This window comes from Psittacula echo (genome assembly GCF_963264785.1).
Source record: "Psittacula echo genome assembly, chromosome: 12".
Classification (NCBI taxonomy): domain Eukaryota; kingdom Metazoa; phylum Chordata; class Aves; order Psittaciformes; family Psittacidae; genus Psittacula; species Psittacula echo.
Genome location: NC_137747.1, coordinates 10,064,851 through 10,086,564, shown reverse-complemented (window position 1 = coordinate 10,086,564; position 21,714 = coordinate 10,064,851). Strand labels below are relative to the sequence as shown.

Here is a 21,714-nt window from a genome sequence, read left to right as displayed (position 1 = left end):
CCCTCCGCGGACTACGAGTCCCAGCGTGCCGTGCGGCGGCGCCTTGCGGGGCATGCCGGGAGCCAGACAGGACGTGCAGCCCGGCGCGCCGGGCCCTCGCCTCGGCAGGCATGGCAGCGGGCGGCACGTCAGCGTGTTGCGTCGTAAAGCGTGAAGCATCGTAGTCGCGACGGCGCCGTACGGCAGCGGCGGTTGGCGCCTTTGTCCTGGCGGTGGCGGCGGAGGCAGGAGCGGCGGTGCCGGGCGCGGCGGTGAGTACTGCGGAGGCCCCGCGGCTGCGGCGCGCTCGGTGAACCCTCACGGGGGGACGGGTCCCTCCCGGCTGCCAGGCTGGGCTGTGCCGGGCCGGGAGTGCCCTGCGGCCTGCGGGCGGGCCGCGCATACGCCTCGCAGCTCTTGAGGAGCGGGAGCGCGGGTTCGCTGGGAGCTGCCCCGGGGCGGGTCGGTGGTGCAGGGGTAACGGGGCTCAAAAGCGCCTGCTGCCGGGCCGGTGCGTGCCGCAGGTGGATTCTTCGTAAGTCTGGTGGCGAGCTCGGCCCCCGGGAGCGGCGGCGGCCCGGTGTGAGGCCTGTGGCCACTGGTGAGGGGTCCGGCAGGGCCTGGCTCGCGTGCCCTCTGCTACCGCTTTCCGCACTGGTACCTCTATCCCCGCTTGCGGTCCGGGTGCAGGGCCCCGAGGCGACCGAGGGTGAGGGCCGCCGACAGCGGCCTCCCGGGCAGGGTCTGGCTTCGGGGTTGCCGGCGCCGGGCAGGACGCTGCTCCTCGCCCCGTTAATGTCAGTGGCGGCTGCATTCACTGCTGCTGCCTTTCCCGGAAGCCTCCTGCGGGCCTGTGTTGTCCCCTTCCGTTGTGTTAGTTTGAACATCTAGCTGTGTTTCGCTTTCTGAAGCTGTAGTGCTGTTAATAAATAATTTTGGGTTTGAATATAAGTTTTTTAGGGAAACGTGGCTTTGGTTCACTTCCCGAGGGCTCACTGCACCCGAGCTGGCTTGGGCTGGTCTCGTGTAGGAACCTGGCCGTGGGTTTCTGCACAGGGGATTGGCACCTTGAAACCACCTCGGCTCATAGTTGGCCTCTGGCTGCATTCATAGGAAAGACTTAATGTGGAAATTGATTCACCCGGTTCAGTGTGCCTGAAGCTGGGACAACAGTCAGTTGTTCTGGTCTTCTGGTTGCTAAATGGCTCCTAACTATGTAATTTGCCAAGTGGAAAATGGTAGGAGGCAGTAAATGCTCTTGTGTGGAAGTTCTTCAGTAATTCAACCTATCCAGCTAATTTATTGCTTTGCTTTGAAAGTGACCTGCAAATGGGAAAGTAGCTCCCTGGTTTCTTCACGTGGGAAGCTCTTGCAAAGTATTTACCTAAAACTGTTTATATTTTTATACATTTGACTTGTTTATTTAGAGACTACTTGTAACTTGTAATAAATGTGTGTTAGGTGTTGGCTGTAGGCGTCTCCTGGTTACTGGGAGTAGCTCCTGTTGATACACACTCAAGTTCAGCTTTTTTTCCCCAGGCTTCTTGCATGTTATAAATGGAAATCCCATCTTGCCTTCCTGTAGATGGATGTTTAGGAAGTATGGGAACTTCATTAAATAGCTTTCAGTCTTTCAAGTTCATCTTGAAAGTTTCAGTGTTTCTGGGGTTTTTTAAGCTTTATGTAATGGTGACTCTTAAGCCAGGCAGTGAGTCTGGGTGGGGTCTGGGGGTTGGTTGCTGTGGTGGGGGTTGTGTTGGGTTCTGTTTGCCGGGGTGGTTTTGCTGTGGAGCTTTGCGTGAGTTTGTGCAGTGCCTGCTTTGTGGCGGTGTGATCCGCAGTGGGCTGTGGTGCTGGGGGCGGTGGGAAAGGGGCACAGCGCTTCCATGGGGGTCCCCAAATTCCCATGTGGACCCGCCTTCTGTGGGAGCCCACACCTGGATGGGAACGAGGACGTGCTGTTCACCAGGGGCTGAATGAGAAACTGTATTTCGGCACTGAAAGCCATGATTCCGCATGCAGTGAAGCAATCCAGGTGTGGTCCCTTGGAGCATTTGAGCAGTGCTTCCTGGTGTCTTGCTCAAAGCCTGTATTGAAATCTTTGGGTTATGCAGTGTTGTGATGAGTGTTTCATTTTTGCGTGTTAAAATATCGCATAGACTTCAACTCTGGTCACCAGTGGACTTGAACGAGTGGGTCTGACAACAGTGGATGTTCTGAAAAGCTCAAAGTCAAGGTGTGTTAGTGGAATATGAGTTTTATTTGTGTCTTACTTTGGAGTTAAACCATTAAAACTTGTCTACAAAATAATTGGGGTTACTGCCTTTCAGTATTGCAGAAAATCCCAAGTGAAAAGCCTCAGTACATGTTCTTCCCAGAGCTCTGTATCCCTGGGCTAGGATTCCTCTGGAGTGTCATTTGCGTCGTGCAGCCTTGGTTGGTTTCTAGCCACAAAGCAGTTCAGTTGAATGCCCGGTTTGGTGTGTGGGGTTGCAGTGACACACGTGATGTGCATGGCCCTTTTTCTCTTTTGCGAAGAGTTGCATTTGGGAAGACAGCAAAATGGCTCGAGGACGCAAGAGCAATAGCATCAAACAGAGTGACTTCACCAACAGCACCAACCCCCAGGACTTAGAGAGAAGACTTTTTGTCGGCAATTTGCCTACAGACCACATGACTCGTGAAGAAATGGAAGAGATATTTTCAAAATATGGCAAAATCAGGGGTTAGTATTTTATCCTTATGCCTTTTTGTGCCTGGGAACTCAGTGAGAAATACCACTTCCATGCTTGTCAAATGGCATTTGCTGATGATGGGAGAAGTAACTAATCCTGTTCCTAAAAAGTGACCTTTCAGTGATAATTTTCTCTGAAAAAGGGATTCCTTCAGCACAGCTGAGACGTAACGTGTGTATATCAGCTATATTTCAGCTTTGGGGTTGCAGTGTGATGCTACAAGACTCTTTCAAGTAACTTAATAGTCTCTTAATCAAATCTTGGTCACATCACAGGCTGTATTTTGCTCACTGCCTTGTCAGAAGGTAGTGGATCTATGAAATGCATTTCAGAGCCTTTAAGCTCTGCATTTTGATCCTGGTGGATGTGGGTTTCCCAGGAAACTTGCAGTGGTTTCTTGGCTTGGGGTTAGGCGGTAGCCTGGGCGTGGGTTGATGGTGTCCCCTGGTTGTAACCAGTCTTGCCCTGCTGTTGCCTTTTCCAGCCCTCAGCATGTACCATGGCTATGGGTTCGTGCAGTACGACCGTCTGGAGGATGTCCAGGCCGCTCTGGACGGGGAGAAGGGCCGCCTTTATAAAGGGTATAGATTAGGTAAGGAAAACTGCTCCGTGCTCTCCCACTGACCCCAGCATGCGTCCCAGTAGAGAGTGCTCTTGTTCTAAAGTTCTCCAGAAAGATCCCTATGTGACACTTGCCTGGTGTTAGACTCAAATCACTTTTAGTAGCTATGTATTTCCCTTCAGTTACTTGCTCTAAGTGCTGTGTGTTTCATTTTCCTACCTAGGTCTTACTCTGAACTTACCTTTGTGTGTTAGTATTTGAAAAGGTCTGCTGCCCTGTGTGAGAGGCTGCTCTAGCCTTAGGCAGTGCTTATCACAACCTCATGCATGTAGTTTTAAAACATTTAAAAACATTTGTAGAGCAGCACTGATTCCTCTTGGCAGGCTCAGGAACTGGTCACAGCACTCAGCAGCTTGTGAGTCCAGTGATCTTGGGTGGGTTTGCACGTGTCAGTCTGAAAGCAGTGTGTAAATACCAGGTGCTTTAAAGAGGCCATTTTCATAAAGATAAAAATAATTCTGCTAAATGTGCTGGGAGCAAACTTAAACAGGAGCACATTGTTAGAAAGCTGAGTAATCTGTTACACGCAAGCAAAAAAATTACTCTTGAAGTAAGCCTGTGCTAATTTGAAGACAAACAGTTTGACTTAGAAAGGAATGAAAGGAGCATTAAATGATGACTTGTGGGAAGGTGTGTGTAGAGTAACAAACCCAAGCCTCAAGATGGAAATGCAGGCAAATAGGCAAGGAGGGTAGAAGGATACAAGAAGAAATTATGGCCAGCATTGTCTAAGTCTAGAAGCTTAAGTAGGAACAACTGCAGCTGCTTTAGAAGCTGAGGTCTAACTGTCAGGGAATGATAACAGTTTCTAACTGGAAAGACCACTTGGTCCTCAGTTTCTGCTGTCTCTCTTTGAAGAGGCACAAGGCGCTTTGATATAAATTGCATTTCAGTAGCAAAATTGAAAACGTAGAGCAGCAGCTACCAAAACCGGACCTCTCAAAAAGTTTAAGTCTCTTGTCTGTGAGGCTCAGTGCAGACCTGCCTGGGCTGTTCCTACTGTTTTCCCACAAGCCTTGGGAAAACGAGGGACTTTCCAGTGACATAGATTGCTGTGGATGTGCCAGTCAGCAGCATAAGTGGGAGAAGGAAGGCATCAGCCCCTGATAGCAAAGGGATTCTTACACCTGACACCCACTGAGAAGGGAATTCATTAATGCAAATCAAAAGAAATCCTACCTCTTGCTCCACTGATACTGTGAGCTTTATGGCTGAGAGCAGCAGTGTTGATGTAAAGGCTTCTGTAAGGTGTTTGGTTTGATTAAGCAGCTAAACAATTAAAAACCAACATAGGGTTAAATGGTGCTCAGTGTAATGTAGATGGAATTGCTCAGTGCTTTGAGTGGTGTTCTGGAAAAACTGATTCCTGGCCATGCAGTGCTTTTATAAGTGACTTGGGGAGAAAAGACAATCGTGTTTCAGAAAGAGAGTGAAATAATGAAGATGGAGTTACTGGTGGTGAAATGACCTGGACTTCTTCCTAAGCTGGATGCATGGCAGAGCTGAGCTCTTACTAAAGCCAGAAGGGAAGATCTGCACCCAGCAAGAGTGCTTTTGTCATTCCTGGCTGTACAAAACAGCTTTGTAAGCAGGAAGGGTTTGCTACCTGGGATATGCTGCTGGAATACTGTGTTCAGGTCTGGTATGCCTGTTTCAAAGAGGATAGTGCTAAATGGGAGAAGCCTCAGAAAAACCTGAAGAAGGCTTAAAGAGCTGAAGAACAAGCCCTGGCAAAAGCCTTGAGGTAAAGGAATGATGTGATCTGTGTAACAGACAGACCTGAAGATAAGCAAGTTTTAATCCTGTAGGCTTAGGCATGACCAATCCTTAAATGGAAATAAATAGTTTTCTTTAGCAACAAAGTAATTGACTTCTGGAATAATTCACTGAAGCTTTGGTGCTTTCTATGCTCTGAGAACTTTTAAATTGGAATTGGATGTTTTGCTAAAAGATAAGCTCAAGCTCAATGCCACTGCTGCACTTGAGGTAGGAATGTGATTCAAGGCTCTCTTGTCAACTGTGTTCATTCAGAAGGTCACTGCAGTGGCCCTGTCACCTCAGAACCCTGCAGGACAGAAGACTTTTTTTTTTTTCCTCTGAAGTTTTGTCACTGTTCACATACTTAACCTGTAAATGCTGTTGGCATTAAATAAAATGTTATTAAATCTGTTCATTTTGCACCAGAGGAGGGTCCCTGTCAAAGGTGGTTTTTTTTGTTCTAGGAAAATATTTTTGTTCAGATTTTTTTTTTTCAAGTAATGTATGGTTTTGAGTGTAAAAATCCTGATAGGTGTCTGCAATGGCATCATAAAAGAGAATAAAAATAATCTTAAACCAAAGAAAGCAGATAGTGTCTTGCTTAAAGATAACACTTGCCTTTAACGGGACAAAAATCTCAACTGAAAAATACATGGAAGGAGAAGAGCTGCTTCAGTTACACAGCATGAGCATTAAATGTAACTGCTAAGGATACAAGTCGGTAAAAGACTTTTGGAAGAGTTCAACTCCAGTGTTGCATTATACTAATGCTTCCACAACCACATAGAAGTGTTTTCATATATTTAATGGCTAAAGCTATGTAGGGAATAAATGCCCATCAAAGTTCGTGACAGCAGGCAACAAATGCAACTGATCCTGGGGACTGCTCTGTGGTGTTGAGTGCTCTGGTGCTGCAGTTCAGGTTCAGGCTGCACTTGCTTCTCTCCCCCAAAAAAAAGAGAACAAGCTGCTTCTTGGTGCACAATGGGAGCAAAGCTTAGGACAGATCCCTGTAACTGAAAGTTCTAAAGGATCCTTTATGAAGCTGCAGAAGATGTTAAGACTGAGTCTTACTAAAGCCAAGCAGCATGTTTATTCTTTTGCAAGAGCTTTGAAAGGAGCTAATGAAAACAGCTAATAGGAACTCTTAAATTGTCGATAGGTTCTTGGGAAGCAGATACAACCTGGGTTGGTTTTGTTTGTGTCCTTTAAAGGCTCTGAAACATCTGAAAAAATATCTGAAGACATTTCTGTCTGTTCTTGCTCCCCCTCCAATGTCTTATTTCAGCCTCAGTCAGCTGTTACCAAAGGCTTTGTTTCCTCACAGTAGAACAAATCGGTCGCTGCCAGTTCTGGGCAGCTTCATTTTTTGTGGTTGAGGACAAGACTCTGTTTATCCAGGTCTCTTCTTTGTATTTCACTTCATGGTGATTTTCATGGAGGTGCTCAGAAGCCAACTAGTTCTCAGTTTCTGATCTGTTGCATCACTTTGCATCATGTTAACAGTGGTGCTTTGAATGCATCATGTTGACCTTCCCAAGGAGCTTGTGCCTCAAGCTCCCTGGATCCCACTTGCTGAGTGGAGGCTGCAGCCATGCCTTGGGAGACAGTTGCATGTGCCACTTGAGAACCCTCATGTTCTTAATAAAGGTAGCAGTATGCTCTGTTGAACAGGTCTGGCTGGGAACTTGAGACTGCTGGCTGTCAGCTTCCTTTCTTGGAGGTTTTCAGACTCTGCTTTTTCTCCTAGAGTCCATGAGTCGCTTTCTGCTTGCTCATAGACTGCAGAAGAAAGAGGTTCTCTTAGGGAATGAAGAGTCTGCATGTGGGCCTGAACATAAAGGGTTAAAACTCTACCCAGGCTGTCCACCCTATTTTGAAGTCAGAAATACGTGAACATTTCATTATGTTGTACTGTCTAAACTTAATAAAAAAATTGTCAAAGTGACAATGTCTCTCTGCTGAATGGATTTTCTTGCACCATCTGGATGTTGTTGAGCTTAAGTTGCTTTCATTTGAATTGTGTTGATGATATTTTTTTTGTTCCATAGCATTGAACAGATGGGTTGATTATTCTTTACAGATATTAATAAAGCAGTGGAAAGAAGAAATATGAATAAGGCTTCATCAAGGTCCAGTCCGGCACGAAGGTAAAGTACCTGGAAGCAGTGAGTTGTAGTAGGAAGGTCAGGGCGTGAGCCCAGTGGCCTGTGCTAAATGTGTTTGTCTCCCCCACGGCCACCCCCAGTCAGACGGCGACACTCAAGCGAGACAGCTGGGACGTGGCCGCTGCAGCTCTTGGGGGCCTTCTGGCACTGGCACCTCGGGAGGCATGAGGGAAACCTCGTGTCTGCTGCTGTGACTGCAGCTAAGTGTAATGTTTTGCAGCAGAAGTTGTAGGGGACTTGTGAGGAAGAATACACTTGATGTTCTCTCCTGCCTCAAGTGTCAGAGAAGCCAAGGCATATCTAGGGAGTGCTACTGGGCCGTAGCATTCCCAGTGCCATGCTGCAGAGGACTTCAGGATCTTGTCTCTTCAGGTGTCAAAAGCTTCCAGTGCTGAAATGAGACTGGAAAAGAACATACGAGTGAAGCAAAAGACAGAGCAAACATCTCTCTTGCACTGTCCTGTCTGCCAGGACCTGGAGCCAGGTTAGTGATGGGCACCTGCCAGCTTCTCGTCATTTCCCATCCCTCGGTAGGCACAGCGTGTGCCCTGCCACTCCTGCACCTCCTCCGTGTGTGAAGTCAGGCAAGTGGAGAAGACACAGGCTGTCCTGTCACAGGAGGGCAACTTCAGGTTCTTTTCCATGGCACTACTGGAAGCACACAAAGATGTGCTGTGGTGGTAGCTTGGTGTATCTTCTGTGCCTGTACTGTAAAGCTTTCCCCACAGAGTTTCTTGTTGGACTTGAAGGTTATCAAGCCCTGACATGTCTGGTGTGGTCTACGAACTTGACCTGTTAAATTACCAAAAAAATGAGGAAAAAGTGCAGCCAGCAAGACATCTACCACCAAAAAACCCAGCAAATGCATAGCTGAAATAGTTGGCATCATCTAGGTCTTTTGTATGTGCTGCACTTAGCCTGCACAGGGCCAAATGCACTTGCAGAGACCATCATGCTACAGGAACCACTTTGGCCACACAGCTGGGGAGGTCCCATTACACATCTGTAAACATCCGAGCCCTGGGCCTGGGCAATGTGAGGTGTGCTCAGCGCTGGCACAAGGACCCCAAGCGCACTGCAGGTACATGAGCAGCCGGCACTGATGGCATGTCTTTGCCCTCAGGCTCCGATGCCATGAGCGTTGGTCCTCAGACCACACTGAAAGGGACAAGCAGCAGGTCCCGATGCACTGGGACCTGTGTCATCCTGCGTGTGCAAGAGCAGATGGCCACGTCACGGCCCCCGAGAAGCACTGGAGCTGCATAAGCACGTCGAAGGCTGTGGTGCCGCTGAGACAGGCACCGGATTCCAGCTGGCACTGCAGACATCATGGCCATCCCATGTCACTAACACCAGTCCCAAGCAGCACTGTGGACATCAAGTCCTGGGGCTGGATAATGGACCTGGTCCATGCTGCAGGTGTGTGAATGACAGCGGTGGAGTCCTGCACCGCAGTGCTGAGTCCTGAGCAGACGTGGGCAGCGGGGCTGATGCTGTAGGAGTCAGACTGTGGTGATGGAGGTGCAGAAGGCCACTGTGCCTTCGTGCTGCTGCCTCTCTGCAAGCAGCCTGGCAGTGATGGGGAGCAGAGGGGATCCACACCACGTCTGTGCTTCTGTGGCAGTTGTGCGGTTCTCATTCCAAATCTGTTTGTCTCTGCAGCTAGTGGATGTGGCCTGTTCTGGTCACTCCACTCCCAGCTGGAATAAATATCCTATGCCAAACAATCCTGCTGCATCTGGCTGTTTTGCTGTAGTCCTGCAGCTACAGAATGACCAGTTACTCAGTATCCATTAGAGCAAGTGGGAAGTTTCCCCTGAGCTTCTGCCATGGTTCACTGTAGGTTGGGGGGAAGGGAACAAGGACGTGTATCTCATATGATGTGGTTTCAATACAGATCACAGACAAGTTGATCTGTGTGTCCAGGAGGCTGAGGGAGTTTACACCTGTGTGTATGCAAATAGTGTTTCTTTTACAGGAGGACACTATGTTCTTGGTGGCACCTCTGTAGTTTGTCCTGAGGTTTGTTTCATACCTGACATAAAAGCTGGGAATGCCAGTGGTCCCGTGTGTCCCCCAGCACAGCTGGGTGTAACCACCCAAATCCATGCACAGTCTGCACATCTGTCTCTACCTGACACTGAACTTGGGCACATCTAACTCGCTACTGCTGCTGTTCTCTCCAGGTGACTACCACGTGAATGCACCATAGTGGAAGCAGACTTGTGTTCTGCTTATCTTTCCTAACCTGGATTAGGCTGGTAGAGGACTCTAAATGTCTCTCAAATTTTGGAAATAAAAAGATTCAAAAAGCTCGTTTCCTTCTGATGGCTGTCAGTATCTTGGGGAAAGAACATTCTGAACACGTGAGTCTCAGTAGTTTCTCTGCAAGATTTTTTTCTGTTTGGCTTAGACTGCAGTGAATTGATGTGTTTTTTTCTGGAAAACAAAATATGACCTGGAAAAAAACCTACTTTTTTGGGAAAAGTTGAAGACTGGGATGTTATTCTTCCTTTCCTCCGAAGACAAAGTCTGAATGAGGTGGATCGTTAAGATACAACAGAGAAGCTGTTGCTGCTAAGGATGTGGTGCTGGTGGGGTTTGGTACCCCCTTAACAGGGCCGTCATACACATAAGACTGGCTTTGTACAGAAACTCTCCCTTCCAGTGCAGGACACGGCGGCTGCTGTCACTGCTTTCTGCTGGCAGCACAAACCCAACCACAACATGGAACCTGCAGTGCCTTTGGTCACAGCAAACTCCTTTTTTTAATCGTATGACAATAGCAGATTATTTCAGGTATTCTGCTGTCATTGACTGGTGAATTTAATGGATCCCATGAATGCTCCTGGTTACTGCAGATCTGTGGGTATTGGGCTCCAGCACCTTGAACACTCTCAAAGAACTTGCAAAACCACATTTGATAGATCTGAGGCTGGAGGCCTTGAAATGGTGTTTTCTTAGGTGCCTGTTAACTTCTTCCACAGGTGCTCTACGCTTTTAGTGATGCTTCATTAAAGAGCTTTCTGGGTCTTGTTTGGTATGAGAAGCATTGCAGTTAAAAGCTTCTCCAAGCTGCTTCAACAAATATGTTTTTTGGCCAGTTCTTGCTATTGTGGGTTAGGAGGGAGAATTCAACTGCTTTGGCAGCTCAGGTAAGAGATCTAGGGGGAATTGTACTGTCATTAGCAGCCTAATGGACTGTCCCTGGTGTTTTCCTCAGGGAGCCATATGCCTACGGAGATGGCCGAGACACCAGACGTGACCGCTCCCCTCTTCGGGGGAGCCCACGGAGAGACCCCAGAGATGGTAGAAATGGCCGAGATTCCAGAGACACTCGAGACATTCGAGCTAGAGACATGCGTGATGCCAGAGACCACAGGGACCCCCGGGACCTGCGGGACCCACGCGACATCAGGGATCCAAGAGACCTGCGGGACCCTCGTGATGTTCGAGACCTTCGTGACCCACGGGAGCCGCTGTATGATCGATACAGGGATCCACGGGATATGAGAAATCCACGAGATGTGAGGGATCCACGGGATATGAGAGACCCTCGGGACCCTTTGTACAGGTAATCTCCCTGGGACTGTATTTGCCAACACATTTTATGGCGTTCCTGCCTCAATGGCTGCGCGGATTGAGTGGTATTAGGCATCTAATGTGCCTGCTTTGGGTCTTGGGGGTAGCAGGTAGGTACTCCAGAATTAAACTCAAGGAGGGTTTGTGTGTGCTGCATTGGCCAAAGTTAATTGCCTGAGCTGGGCTGGAGCATGGAAACCTTTGCTGCTTCTGTATACGTTGCAGACGAGATGAATCCTATGACCGTTACATTCGCTTCGAAGACTACTGTCGGCGGAAGGATGACTCTTACTATGACCGTTACAAAGAGCATTTTGACAGAGCACCAGTGAATTCAGATGGTGAGTACCTGTAACGTTGTAATGGTCAGATTCACACCTCCCACTGGAGGGTGCGGGAGATGCTGTCGTATCTTGAGATGAAGGCATCATGTGTTCTGTCCCTGGGCCTGGCTTTCAGAGCGCCTGAAGCGCGAGGAGCGGCGCCGGGAGGAGCTGTACCGTCAGTACTACGAGGAAATCAAGAGACGTTTTGATGCAGAAAGACCCGTGGATTGTTCTGTGATCGTGGTGAATAAACAGACAAAGTAAGAAAACAGTTATGACAAATTTTATTATTGCATGGTAGAAGAAAATGGAACTAAACTTAGTCCTGCCTTGAGGCTGTTTGTCTTGCTAGTTGTTTTTGAAGGATGTGGCTTTAGAGCCCTTGGAAAGCTACAGTGCCTGTTGCTGTTCTGGGAACACAGGTTGATGAGATGGAGAACTGTTGTATCTTGTGCTTTACTTTTATTTCTTTCTTGTCACCTATCACTATACCTTCTCCTGTTACTTTTCTACTTACTCTTCATATCAGCCTACTGCCGTGACAGGTTATAGCAGTCTGTACTTGCTATTCATGGGTTGAATGATACAGAACTTATGTGTGCCAACCAGCAGATAGTGCAGAGCAGGTGTTGGGGGAGTCATGGGGGTGTTAGTTTCAGAGCTCCTGTCACACTGGTTACTAGGACAGATAGCTGTCATCACTGCCAATCTAACATGCGAGAAATACAAAATCACTGCTGCCAGTCATGAGCGGTGTCAGAGCACATGTGAGTGGTAACCACGGCAAGCTCCTGGGACAGCCCAAGCACTGCATTGGGAACAGGGGGACACATCTGTGCCTGGTACAGTGGGAGGGGGGGCTGTAATGATGGCACCACTCTGATGTCTACAGCTTTACACGTAAATATATGGAAGAATAGCAAATAGTAAATAAATCATAGACCTGGCCTGGAGTCTAATGAAAGTGTTTGTCAAGGGGAGATATAAAGCTCTGTCTCTGTAGCCCTGCAGAAAAAAGATCAAGAGTTATTTTTATTTAACTCTGCTCTATCTGTGAGGTAGAAAAACAGAACTGCTGCTTCCCTGGCCTTGTGGTGGAAGACAGAACAGGAAATGGGAACAAGGGAAGCAGTGTAACTAGAAATAAACTCTGTGTTTTGCTTTTAATGGAGTTGATTGCCAATTGGAACAAATACTGAAAGGAAATTATACATTCTTTATCCCTTGGTGACTAAAAGTCTTTAGAAGATATTCTAATAGGCCACAAGTTATTGTACTTGATATAGGGAGAAATTTTTTGTGCAAGAGGACCAGCTTAATATCCTAAGGATCATTGTGGTCTGTAACAGCTACAAACCGTAAGAGCTGGAGCATGTAATAAATGTTAGGTATTGAAGCAATGATGTCACCTACTATAGAACTGTTAAATGGGACTCCTAAATGATTTGGGTACACGGTCCCTGTAACTTAGAAATCCGTAGAAAGACAGTTGCGGGGAACAGTTTTAGTCATCATTACAGTGTTCACATCCAAAGATGATGAACTAAACCTCTTTCAGAAGGTGTGGGTGCACACGGACTGAACTGCAGGACAGAGGATACAAGAACAGTGGATCTATACATGCTGTGTTGATGCTGGGCTAGAGCAGAAAGCAGCAGGTAGAACAAATGAGCAAGAAATAAGGAATAAGGCACATTTAAACAGTTAAGATACTGAGCTTAGCACAAGTAACTTCTGTAGGTTGGCTGCTCTGCTGTTTGCTCCTTAGATCCCTATGGGCATAAATTACCTCACTTAATGAGTTCAGTTTAAACACATTTATATGTAAACCAATCTAGAATAGTGTAAATCCTTTTGCAAACACTGTTTCTCAGCTAAGCTAAGGTTTGATTTTTAATGTATTTCAGTTAAACTGAAATGACTGATTCAGATCAAAACAAGGGCTCTTGCATCACTGTAATGAGGTTGCTGTAATACTGTCCTGTTACACACTGAGATTTGGCAAGCCATCAGAACAGCGAATCTGAGGTGGCAGCGAGGGTGGGTGTGCAAGGGTTTCTGTTTCTGTGTGACTGACGTGTTAAACTCTACTGGCTTTGCTTTGTGGTAGGGAGTATGCGGAGTCAGTGGGGCGGAAAGTGCGGGATCTGGGCATGGTAGTGGACCTGATCTTCCTCAACACAGAGATGTCACTGACGCAAGCCCTGGACGATGTGAGCAGAGGAGGGTCTCCTTTTGCCATTGTCATCACCCAGCAGCATCAAGTTCACCGCTCTTGCACTGTTAACATCATGTTTGGCACCCCACAAGGTACTGAGGTCTCAATAGGCTCTATAGCTGTGTGTTCGCTCTGAACCACTCCAAGTGCTGCTTCAGACCACTTTCGAGCAGAATCACACAGGACAAGGTTCATCCTTGCTGTGACATAAGTAGTTATTAATGACTTGATGCCATGTCATAAATGTGAATATTGTTATTTACAAGTTTCCATAATACTTTATTTGTCCCTTGTCAAAAGGACTGTTTCATTTCTACCTAGAGGGAATCTCGACTGCATTCTCAGCACCTAATACCACCAGCCTTTGTATCTGAGGGCAAGCCATGAGCCCCAGCTCTAGAAATGACAGCATTGCCCTGGCAGATTTCTGAGTAAGACCAGTCCAACCTCAGGTTATCACTTGTTGTTCTGAAAGAGAGCATGTTTGGAATGTGGCAAATTATAGGACAGATTTTAAAACCAAATGTAATTTAAGGAAAACAGGATAATGATCACGTGTTTGGGCAAGGTAAAGATCCAGTCATGAAACTGGAAAGAGTTATAAAAAGATTGGACTATAAAGGTGTTGAATCTATGCGCGCCACCTTCTGAGTGCTGCTTACTCTTGTCACATCACTTTTCATTCCGGGGTGTGACTTGGTGATTGTGAGGGTGGGTGTAGGTATTAAAACCAGCCTCATCGGAATGTGATTTTGGAGAGCAGCCTGTGCTCTCATCGCCAGCCTCTAAGCATCCTCTGTTTACACATGGGGCTTGTGAGGCTGCACTTGAGCTTTGGGAGGTTATTGCTCCCTTACTGTGTTCTCAAGTAATGTTTTGTGAGGTTCATCAGGGAGAGTAAACATCTGAATGTACAGTCACTGCTTTTTGTGTGCTCACTGACTGAGGAAGCCTTTAGCATGGGGTGCAGATGTGGTAGGAGGGTTCCCTAACTTGTGCAGAAATACAGCTCACACACTTCACTGGGCTTTCCACTGCCCTTGGTTTTAACTCTTAAGTCCTTTGGTTAACACCCGTCCTCCCACAAAGCTTCCCTTCTTTTCTGGATCTAATGGTGTATCACATCTGATAAGAACCCCAGCTCATCTACACCTGTTTCTAGAGATGAAACATGCTCACTTGAACCACACACAGCCAACTTTGCATTCACATCAGTTTCAGGGAACTCTTTCACCACTGGTGCAAAGCATAATGTTAAAATGAACCCCACTTTCCTGTTACAAGGAAATGGGTGCCAGGAATTGTTTTGCAGGTGTGAAAAGTGCCCAGAGCTTTGAGCACTCTTTGGAATGTGAAGGCTCTTTTTACCTCCCTGCATAAAGCTGTGTTCAGGGCATTGTTTGTGTTTGTGCTTTGTGAGGTGGAAATAATGACCTCAAAAACTTCAAAAGGCAGCTGCACAAAACACCAAAGAGTGTTGCAATTGGCTGTTACTGGTCGCATTGTAGAACCTGATTGCTGCTTACTGCCCCTGAGTAGTAAACATAAGCAGCAATGTGACCTTGGGCCAGTGCTGTCCTCCCCACCTCCTGTGTACACACACATTGTATTGGGGGGTTGGCAGTACAGAACCAGGTATTCCCACTGCTGTCTTCCTCCAGAAAGCTTTAACAGCCTTCAGAGGACAAGTTTTGGATCTGCCCAAGGGTTTAGCGGCTGGAAATAACTCTTCTTAGAGAACAGAGAACTTATGTGAGAGGTAGAGGGAGCTGCTGCCCCTTCTTAAATGGGTGAGAGGCAAGAAAGACCTTTCTTGGTCTTGATCCAATATCTTGTCAGAGCCCTGAGCTATGGAAGGAAAGGATGGCCTTGCTGGGTGATAGCCTTGAGCCTGTTGTTGGCTTAGGAAATGGAGCTGTTACTGTGTGCCTGGGAAGCTTCCCAAGTCTGTGCCTGCTGTCCTTGCCTGCTGAATGAGATGTGCTAGTGTGCATGAAGCAAGGTACCTCCTGTTACCCTCCTTGCTTTCCCTCTTGCAGAGCACCGCAACATGCCCCAGGAGGATGCCATGGTGCTGGTGGCCAGGAATTACGAGCGCTACAAAACGGAGTGTCGGGAGAAGGAGCGTGACGAGATTGCCCGGCAGGCAGCCAAGATGGCAGATGAGGCTGTCCTGCAGGAGCGGGAGCGCCCGGGCCCCGGGGACGAGGGGGCGCGGGGAGGTCACCCCCCGGCGATCCAGACTCTCCTGAACCTGCTGGCAGACAACCGCTACCTGACTGCCGAGGAGATGGACAAAGTGATCAACTACCTGAGGGACCGGAAGGAGCGGCTGCTGAGGGGCAGCACTGAGACTCTGCAGGGTGAGGCTCGGGCCCTGGCGAGGCCACCGGTCATACGGTGTATGCTCCGCCTGGGCTGGGACAGGGAAAGTACCGGGATTTCAGAGGAGTCCCAGTGCCATAACTGCACATAACACAGCACCTCAGGTTACTGAAATGGGCATGGCCCTGGGAGAACTGAGACCATTCACATCTTTCATGTGAAAGAACTTTCATGCTGGATTCTCTCAGGAAAACGATGGAACTGCCATAACTTGTTTGGCTGCTCAGGAAGAGCAACAGCTCTGCGGAGTGGTTTGGGTTCCCCAGAGCTGTGCAGCTCTCCTGTTCAGAGGGAGGGTGTTCACTGAGACTTGTGGCTTTGGTAGCTGTTTCATGAGTTTTCTTTAGGTGTCCCTTCAAGGGCATGTGCAGAGCTTTAACCCTCTTCCCTTTCTTTCCCAGCACCCATGTCAAGACAGTCTTTGGGGGCGCCTTCAGGATCATCTCTGGGTAGTCAGTCCAGCCTTCCAAGCAGTCAAGCTCATCAGGGTTCACAGCCTCTGGTCTCTGCTCCTTCTGTTCCAGTGTCCTCCTCTAATCCTCAGCAGGAGCTTCAAGCAAAAATCCTCAGTCTCTTCAACAGCGGAGCAGCAGCAGTGGCTAACAGCACTCCTGCAGCTGCTGCCGGCACATCGGGCGGCACACCAAGCCAGAACTTTGCTAGCATGGGCAGTGGCCAGGCCCGCCCAGCACAGATGGGTGCTGGAAACTTAAACCAGGCTCAGCAGAGATTGCAGACTCCAAGCACACAGATTTCTGCTCTCCAAGGCCCTTCAAGAAATGTAGGTCCAAGGCCTGGAGCCCCTCCACAACCTCAGTCGCTCTACGGTCAGCACCAGAATCGCCTCCCTGCACCTAGCAATGTACCTGCTCAAAGGCCAGTATCTTCTGGTATCAACTTTGACAACCCCAGTGTGCAGAAAGCCTTGGACACCCTTATCCAGAGTGGTCCTGCACTCTCTCACTTAGTGAGCCAAACAGTGGCCCAGGGGCGAGCAGGGTCCTCAGCCCAGCAACCTATGGGTTCCTACCAGCGACACTACTAAAGCTGAGCTGTCAGGCCCTTTCCCCCTCCCTTTGCCATTCCATACTTATACTTGTTTAAAGAGTCTCCTGTCTTTGACACGGGACAAATGCCCCTGGATATGCATGTGCTCTCCGCTTGGCGAGAGCGTACCCCGGTGGCACTGTGCTCTGGCTGGCAGTGTCTGGAGAAGCATGCTCTGGTTCCCTGGTGGCAGGAGCTGCTTTTGACAGTTGGTTGTTTTGTCCAGTCCTAGAAGCTGCTGCAGTGATGGCCCTGCTGCATTTTCCTCGCTTCCAGCAGCTGGTGCATCTCCATTTTGAGGTGCAGCCTGGTCTTGAATGGTCTCAGTATAGTTCTGGGTCAATGGTTTTGAAGAAACAGGGGACTGGACAGAACCTGACTGGCCTCTTGGAGACACACCTCCTTGAAATGGGCACTGGTTTTCTTTGGGTTTCTTTTTTCAATTCTTTTTTTTTTTTTTTTATGACACATAAGCCTGTTGGAAGGTCCAGTGGTAGCATTAGAGCTGAACTCATGGAACACATGCCTGACCCTACTCAGTCACCCAGGACCGCACTGTATGGTCCTTCCCTTGCTAGAGTGTACCGCCAGAGGAGTGCTGCTCATCACACCCAGCCCATGGACAGCAGCAGCTTTGGCCCTAGTACTGTGGCAGACCTGAAACAAGAGCTTCCAGCCAAGGCAGAGTTTTGAAATGGGCTGTCAGTTTTCCCTGCACTCAGCAGTCAGCGTTAAGATGGATCTGTTAAATTTGGCCATATAAATTTCCTTTCGTCTAGCCCTGACTGGGGACAGTTGGTTGCTGTAGCCCAACAGCTCGGCTACAGCCATGCTGCTGGCCCTGCCTTGGCAATAACTGGCGTTACAAGGGGTGAGTGTCTGCTCTCGCTGTTGGTTGGTGTTTTGTCCATCTGAGGAGGTGAGGCAGTGCCATGATGCAATACCATCATTTTATACATTTTCTTCAAAACTTTGGTAGCTGCAGCAGGCAGTTGAGTGGAAAATGGGGCAGTGATTCCTCACCGTGTTTATAACCAGTAACATACTTTGATACCAGAACACAAAACATCTCTTAATGACATGGTCCTCCCCGTCACAGCCCCTTAGTCCAGGCAGTACTAAGGGAGCAGTGTTCTTGGAGCTGAGGGTTCCTTTGTCCCAGGTGGTTTGTGTTGTAGCAGTTGATTTTTTTTCTCTCTGTGCTGTTAACAGGAGGACATTACTTTCTAATAAAAAGGCAGGAAAAAAGTTTTGCTTTTTGTTGCGTTTTTGACACTTGACAGCTTGACTGCTACTGGGACACACCATTCCACAGCATTTGCTCTCTGCTTTCAGATGAGCCGTGTCAGGTGCTGCCCAGAGCCGGGTGTGAAGCGGGCAGCATACGAACCTTGCTGTGACCTGCTGTGAGAGTGCCTCAGGCAGCACCTCACACACCCTTTGCTGGCAGAGCACTTGGGTAGCCACAGGCAGAGCTACTGCGGTTGGCATGAGCCGGGACTGGCATGTGGGGTCCCAACACTGTGGGAGCTGGTGTGGAGGGGAGGGATGCTCAGGAAGCAGAGAGCTGCTCCCTTGCTGCTATTATGAGCTGCTTCAGTGCCACTGAGCTGCACAGCTGCTGCATGAAGTCAGGGCTGCACCTCCCCATGCATTTAGCACTGGCCTTCCTCAACGTGCTACCACTGCTGCACAACCTGCAAGTGGGTGGGAGTGTGTTTGTCTCCCATCTTCCCTCCTCCAGTCTGGGGGATCTAACAAAAGATCCCTTTCTCTGTCTCTACAACCCTGCAGACAGGTAAAGACTTTGCTGGGATGATCAGAAATTTGCATGAGCTTAAACATGGGAACTGGCCCTGGGGAGATGCTGTTCCTCTCCTGACGTTTTGCTTCCTCTACAATCTGCTGCTCCCTGTTGGGGCTTTCTCCTAGTTATGGAAATAGAATCAGCCAAGTGCTAAATAGCTGTGGAGATCCTGGAAGCAAGTGAAGACTCCCCATGTGAGTAGTGAAGGGTGTAATAAAATCATTTATTGCATTTTGTGCAGACAGGAGTCTAGAAAAATGGATACAGTTAAAGCAGTAAAGCATTAACAGGGAGCATTCAACAGCCGAGGAGCCACTCCTCCATTAATACCTGCACAGAGAACACAGGGGCTGTACTGAGGCGGCCTAATGCACAATAGTGAAGCACAGAAATTAAATGCAAGCCTAATACTGGTACTTTTTTCTTTTTTTTTTTTTTTTTTTCCTTTTTTGGTTTGCAACCCATTTTATTTACAAGGTTTTAAACTTAATTGCATTGCTCTGCACACAGGTTCTCTAAAACACAAAGCATACTAGGTCACTACATGTCTATTGAAATATTGCACTCGAATAAAAGTCACTTGAATGGACGCAAAACATCAAGCTACGGTGGTTAAAAGATTATTGAATGAGCTGACTGTGTGGTAACATTCATAACAAATATATTGCACATGTAGCACAGAAAGTGGTGTAACCAGCAAATCTCAGACCCTTTGGTCTTTCTGCTAGTTTTTAGTCCTGCTACACAGAGGAGGGTCTTGACTCTTCTAGTGCAACTCCCTGTCTGGAACGAAAACCAAACCGCGTCTGCGCATGTGCCAAGGAGGAACTTGCACGTCTACCGGAGGAGGACACTGTCTTCACCAAGGTGGAACGGCAGAAGGGTTCTCCATGGGGAAACTGAACACTCACGGAGGCCAAACGTGCAGGGCTGGGTTTGTAAACTAACATGCAGTGCTGTCTGCTAAAACTGGCCCTCTCAGCCACGGCGAGCAAGCACCTGTTGTGGAACCAGCCCGTTTCTTGCCACAGCCAAATTTTGCCTGGCAGGGGTGTTGAGGCAGCCCTGTCTCTGTCTCGCGCTGTGCCCCTGCACCTGCTGAGGATGAGGAAGGGAAATGCCTTTTTCCAGCAGCAGCAAGCAGGAAAAGGCTGCCCTTCCTGCTCCCTGGGGGTGCCGGGACCGTGCTTCACTGCGCGGGATAAGGTGGTGCTGGGGGGGAATGGGATCTGCTGGTGATGCCGGGGAGGTGGTGAGCAAATCTCTCACCGGGGAAGCGTGGCCTGGCTGCGGCATCGCCACTGCTTTGTGGACATCGACCCCGCTCTCTGCATCTGTGGCCGTCAAGGCGGATGGAGTCTCAGCAGAGGCACGACCTACCCCTGCCCCACGGCCCTCGGTGCAGACCTGGGGCAGGAGCGGAGACCCGGCTCACTGCTGCAGGGCCAGCGGCAGGGCAAGAGCCAAGCTGTGACGGGAGGGTGGGTGCCAGGAGCAGGCGGCATCTTTTGAAGGCAGAGCAGCTGACAGGCGTCCCAGGCCCAACAAGCGTGGAGCTGGCACATGAGATGAGTGGGCAGGTTGCTGCATTCGCCTCCCTCTTGCCTCAGATCATTCTGGGAGGCTGGAAACAGCACATGAGCTTGTGTGGTGGTGTAGGATCAGCTCCAAGGGGCAGAGCAGCTGCACACCAGCACATCCTGGTTTCCATGGGGCTGCCCTTTCCAAAGCTAAAGGAACCTTGCGCTTGCAGATGCCTGCCTGCTCGTCCAAGAGCAGAGCGCTGCCCTGTGTATCTGCACCAGCGGTCCAGAGCTCCTGTGCTGAAACCAGGCCTCAGCTCATGCCAGGGGTGACCTCCTGTGAACACCAAGCTCCCTGTGCCCCTAGGATGGCTGCCACCCCAGAGCCTGCAGCACAGACCGATGCAGCTGTGCAGGTAGTGAAAGCTGGCAGAAAGTCAGGCAAGGGCTGCTGCTGGAGCAAAGGGAGGCACTTTGGGAGTGATGGAAATGAAAAGCAAGCCATGGGCAAGCATAGATGTGAAGCTGGGGCTTGGTTTTGGTCTGGGAGTGTGTCCCTGCGGTATCTTAAAGAAAAGTTAGAAAAGAAATAAAAAGCCCCACTGCTTTTTATCCAAGCAGCCCCAAACAGCTTTGGCCTGTACCTGGAGGTGCAGGAGAGCTCTGCAGAGCGAGCGGAAACTGGAGCCTGGTGTGGAGGGAGGCAGGAGCTGCTGCCAGGCCATGCATGGGGACACTGGAGACATGGGGGGCACCCGCTGCGGCGCTGGGGCTCAGTGCTGGGACAAAGCGCTGCTGACTTGGGCCAGGCTGGCACAGAGCAGCCGGGAGAGGGCAACTCTTAGCAGGCTGCACTTAGAGTGGAAGCTCAAATCTGCGGTGAAGTAAGTTCAGAAAAGTCTGTGATTTCTTTTCCCTGAAAACTCTTAAGAAGCTGAATTGAGAAGAGAATGAACCTGCGACCTGGCCCTTTGCCAGGGGCTGCTGGGGCCAGGGGAGCTGCAGCCTCCACTGTGGCCCCAGCACACCCAGTGCGACACGTGGGCACCTGCTCCGTGCAGGAGCAGCAGGTCTCGGCTCTCCATCCCCACGGCCTGGTGCTAGCAGAGCCCTGCATCTCTCAGAATAGATATAGATCTCTATATATAGACTTCATCTGGTTCTATTAACATAAATATGATCACTTTAAAAATACACGTACTGTATTATGTACACTATGCACATGGGGCTGGGCAGGTGCCGGCGGGGGCCCTCGGCACCGCTTCCTGCCTGGTTCCTGGAACCGTTCACATTTGTTAAAAGCTCCTCAGTTTCTCTGGCATGAGAGATGCTGGGGGTGGGGGACGACAACAACTGGGGGCGACCCTGCAGCTGCTGCCTGAGGCAGGACATGTCTGAGCTGTGCCGGTGTGCCCCGCGTGGCGCAGGCTCCCGGTGAGGGAGCGCCCTGCTGCTGCAGTGGTGGGACCCCAAAGTCAGCCCTCACCGCGGGGTCGGGCCTGTCAGAGCAGCCAAATGCACTTTGCATATGTTAAAACTGCGCGGAGATCCAGACGTCCTGACA

At 49.3% G+C, this 21,714-nt stretch overlaps 1 protein-coding gene across 9 annotated transcripts; it reads left to right on the top strand.

Moving 5' to 3' along the window:
* Nucleotides 1-75: 75 nt before the first annotated feature.
* On the top strand, nucleotides 76-18,062 carry NCOA5 (nuclear receptor coactivator 5). Of its 9 annotated transcripts, XM_080628090.1 has the most exons (11): nucleotides 1,877-2,014; nucleotides 2,139-2,215; nucleotides 2,310-2,704; nucleotides 3,199-3,306; nucleotides 7,178-7,244; nucleotides 10,486-10,836; nucleotides 11,070-11,185; nucleotides 11,304-11,430; nucleotides 13,281-13,480; nucleotides 15,428-15,751; nucleotides 16,175-18,062. In XM_080628090.1, exons 3-11 carry the CDS (start codon nucleotides 2,542-2,544, stop codon nucleotides 16,816-16,818), a joined length of 2,100 nt encoding a protein of 699 aa, XP_080484216.1. In that variant the 5' UTR covers nucleotides 1,877-2,014; nucleotides 2,139-2,215; nucleotides 2,310-2,541; the 3' UTR covers nucleotides 16,819-18,062. The 9 variants fall into 9 exon arrangements, with proteins under 9 accessions (XP_080484217.1, XP_080484223.1, XP_080484218.1 ...); XM_080628091.1 differs by lacking the exons at nucleotides 1,877-2,014; nucleotides 2,139-2,215 and adding an exon at nucleotides 76-251 and having other exon boundaries at nucleotides 2,518-2,704; XM_080628097.1 differs by lacking the exons at nucleotides 1,877-2,014; nucleotides 2,139-2,215; nucleotides 2,310-2,704; nucleotides 3,199-3,306 and adding exons at nucleotides 76-251; nucleotides 7,635-9,628.
* The last annotated feature ends 3,652 nt before the right edge of the window (nucleotides 18,063-21,714 follow it).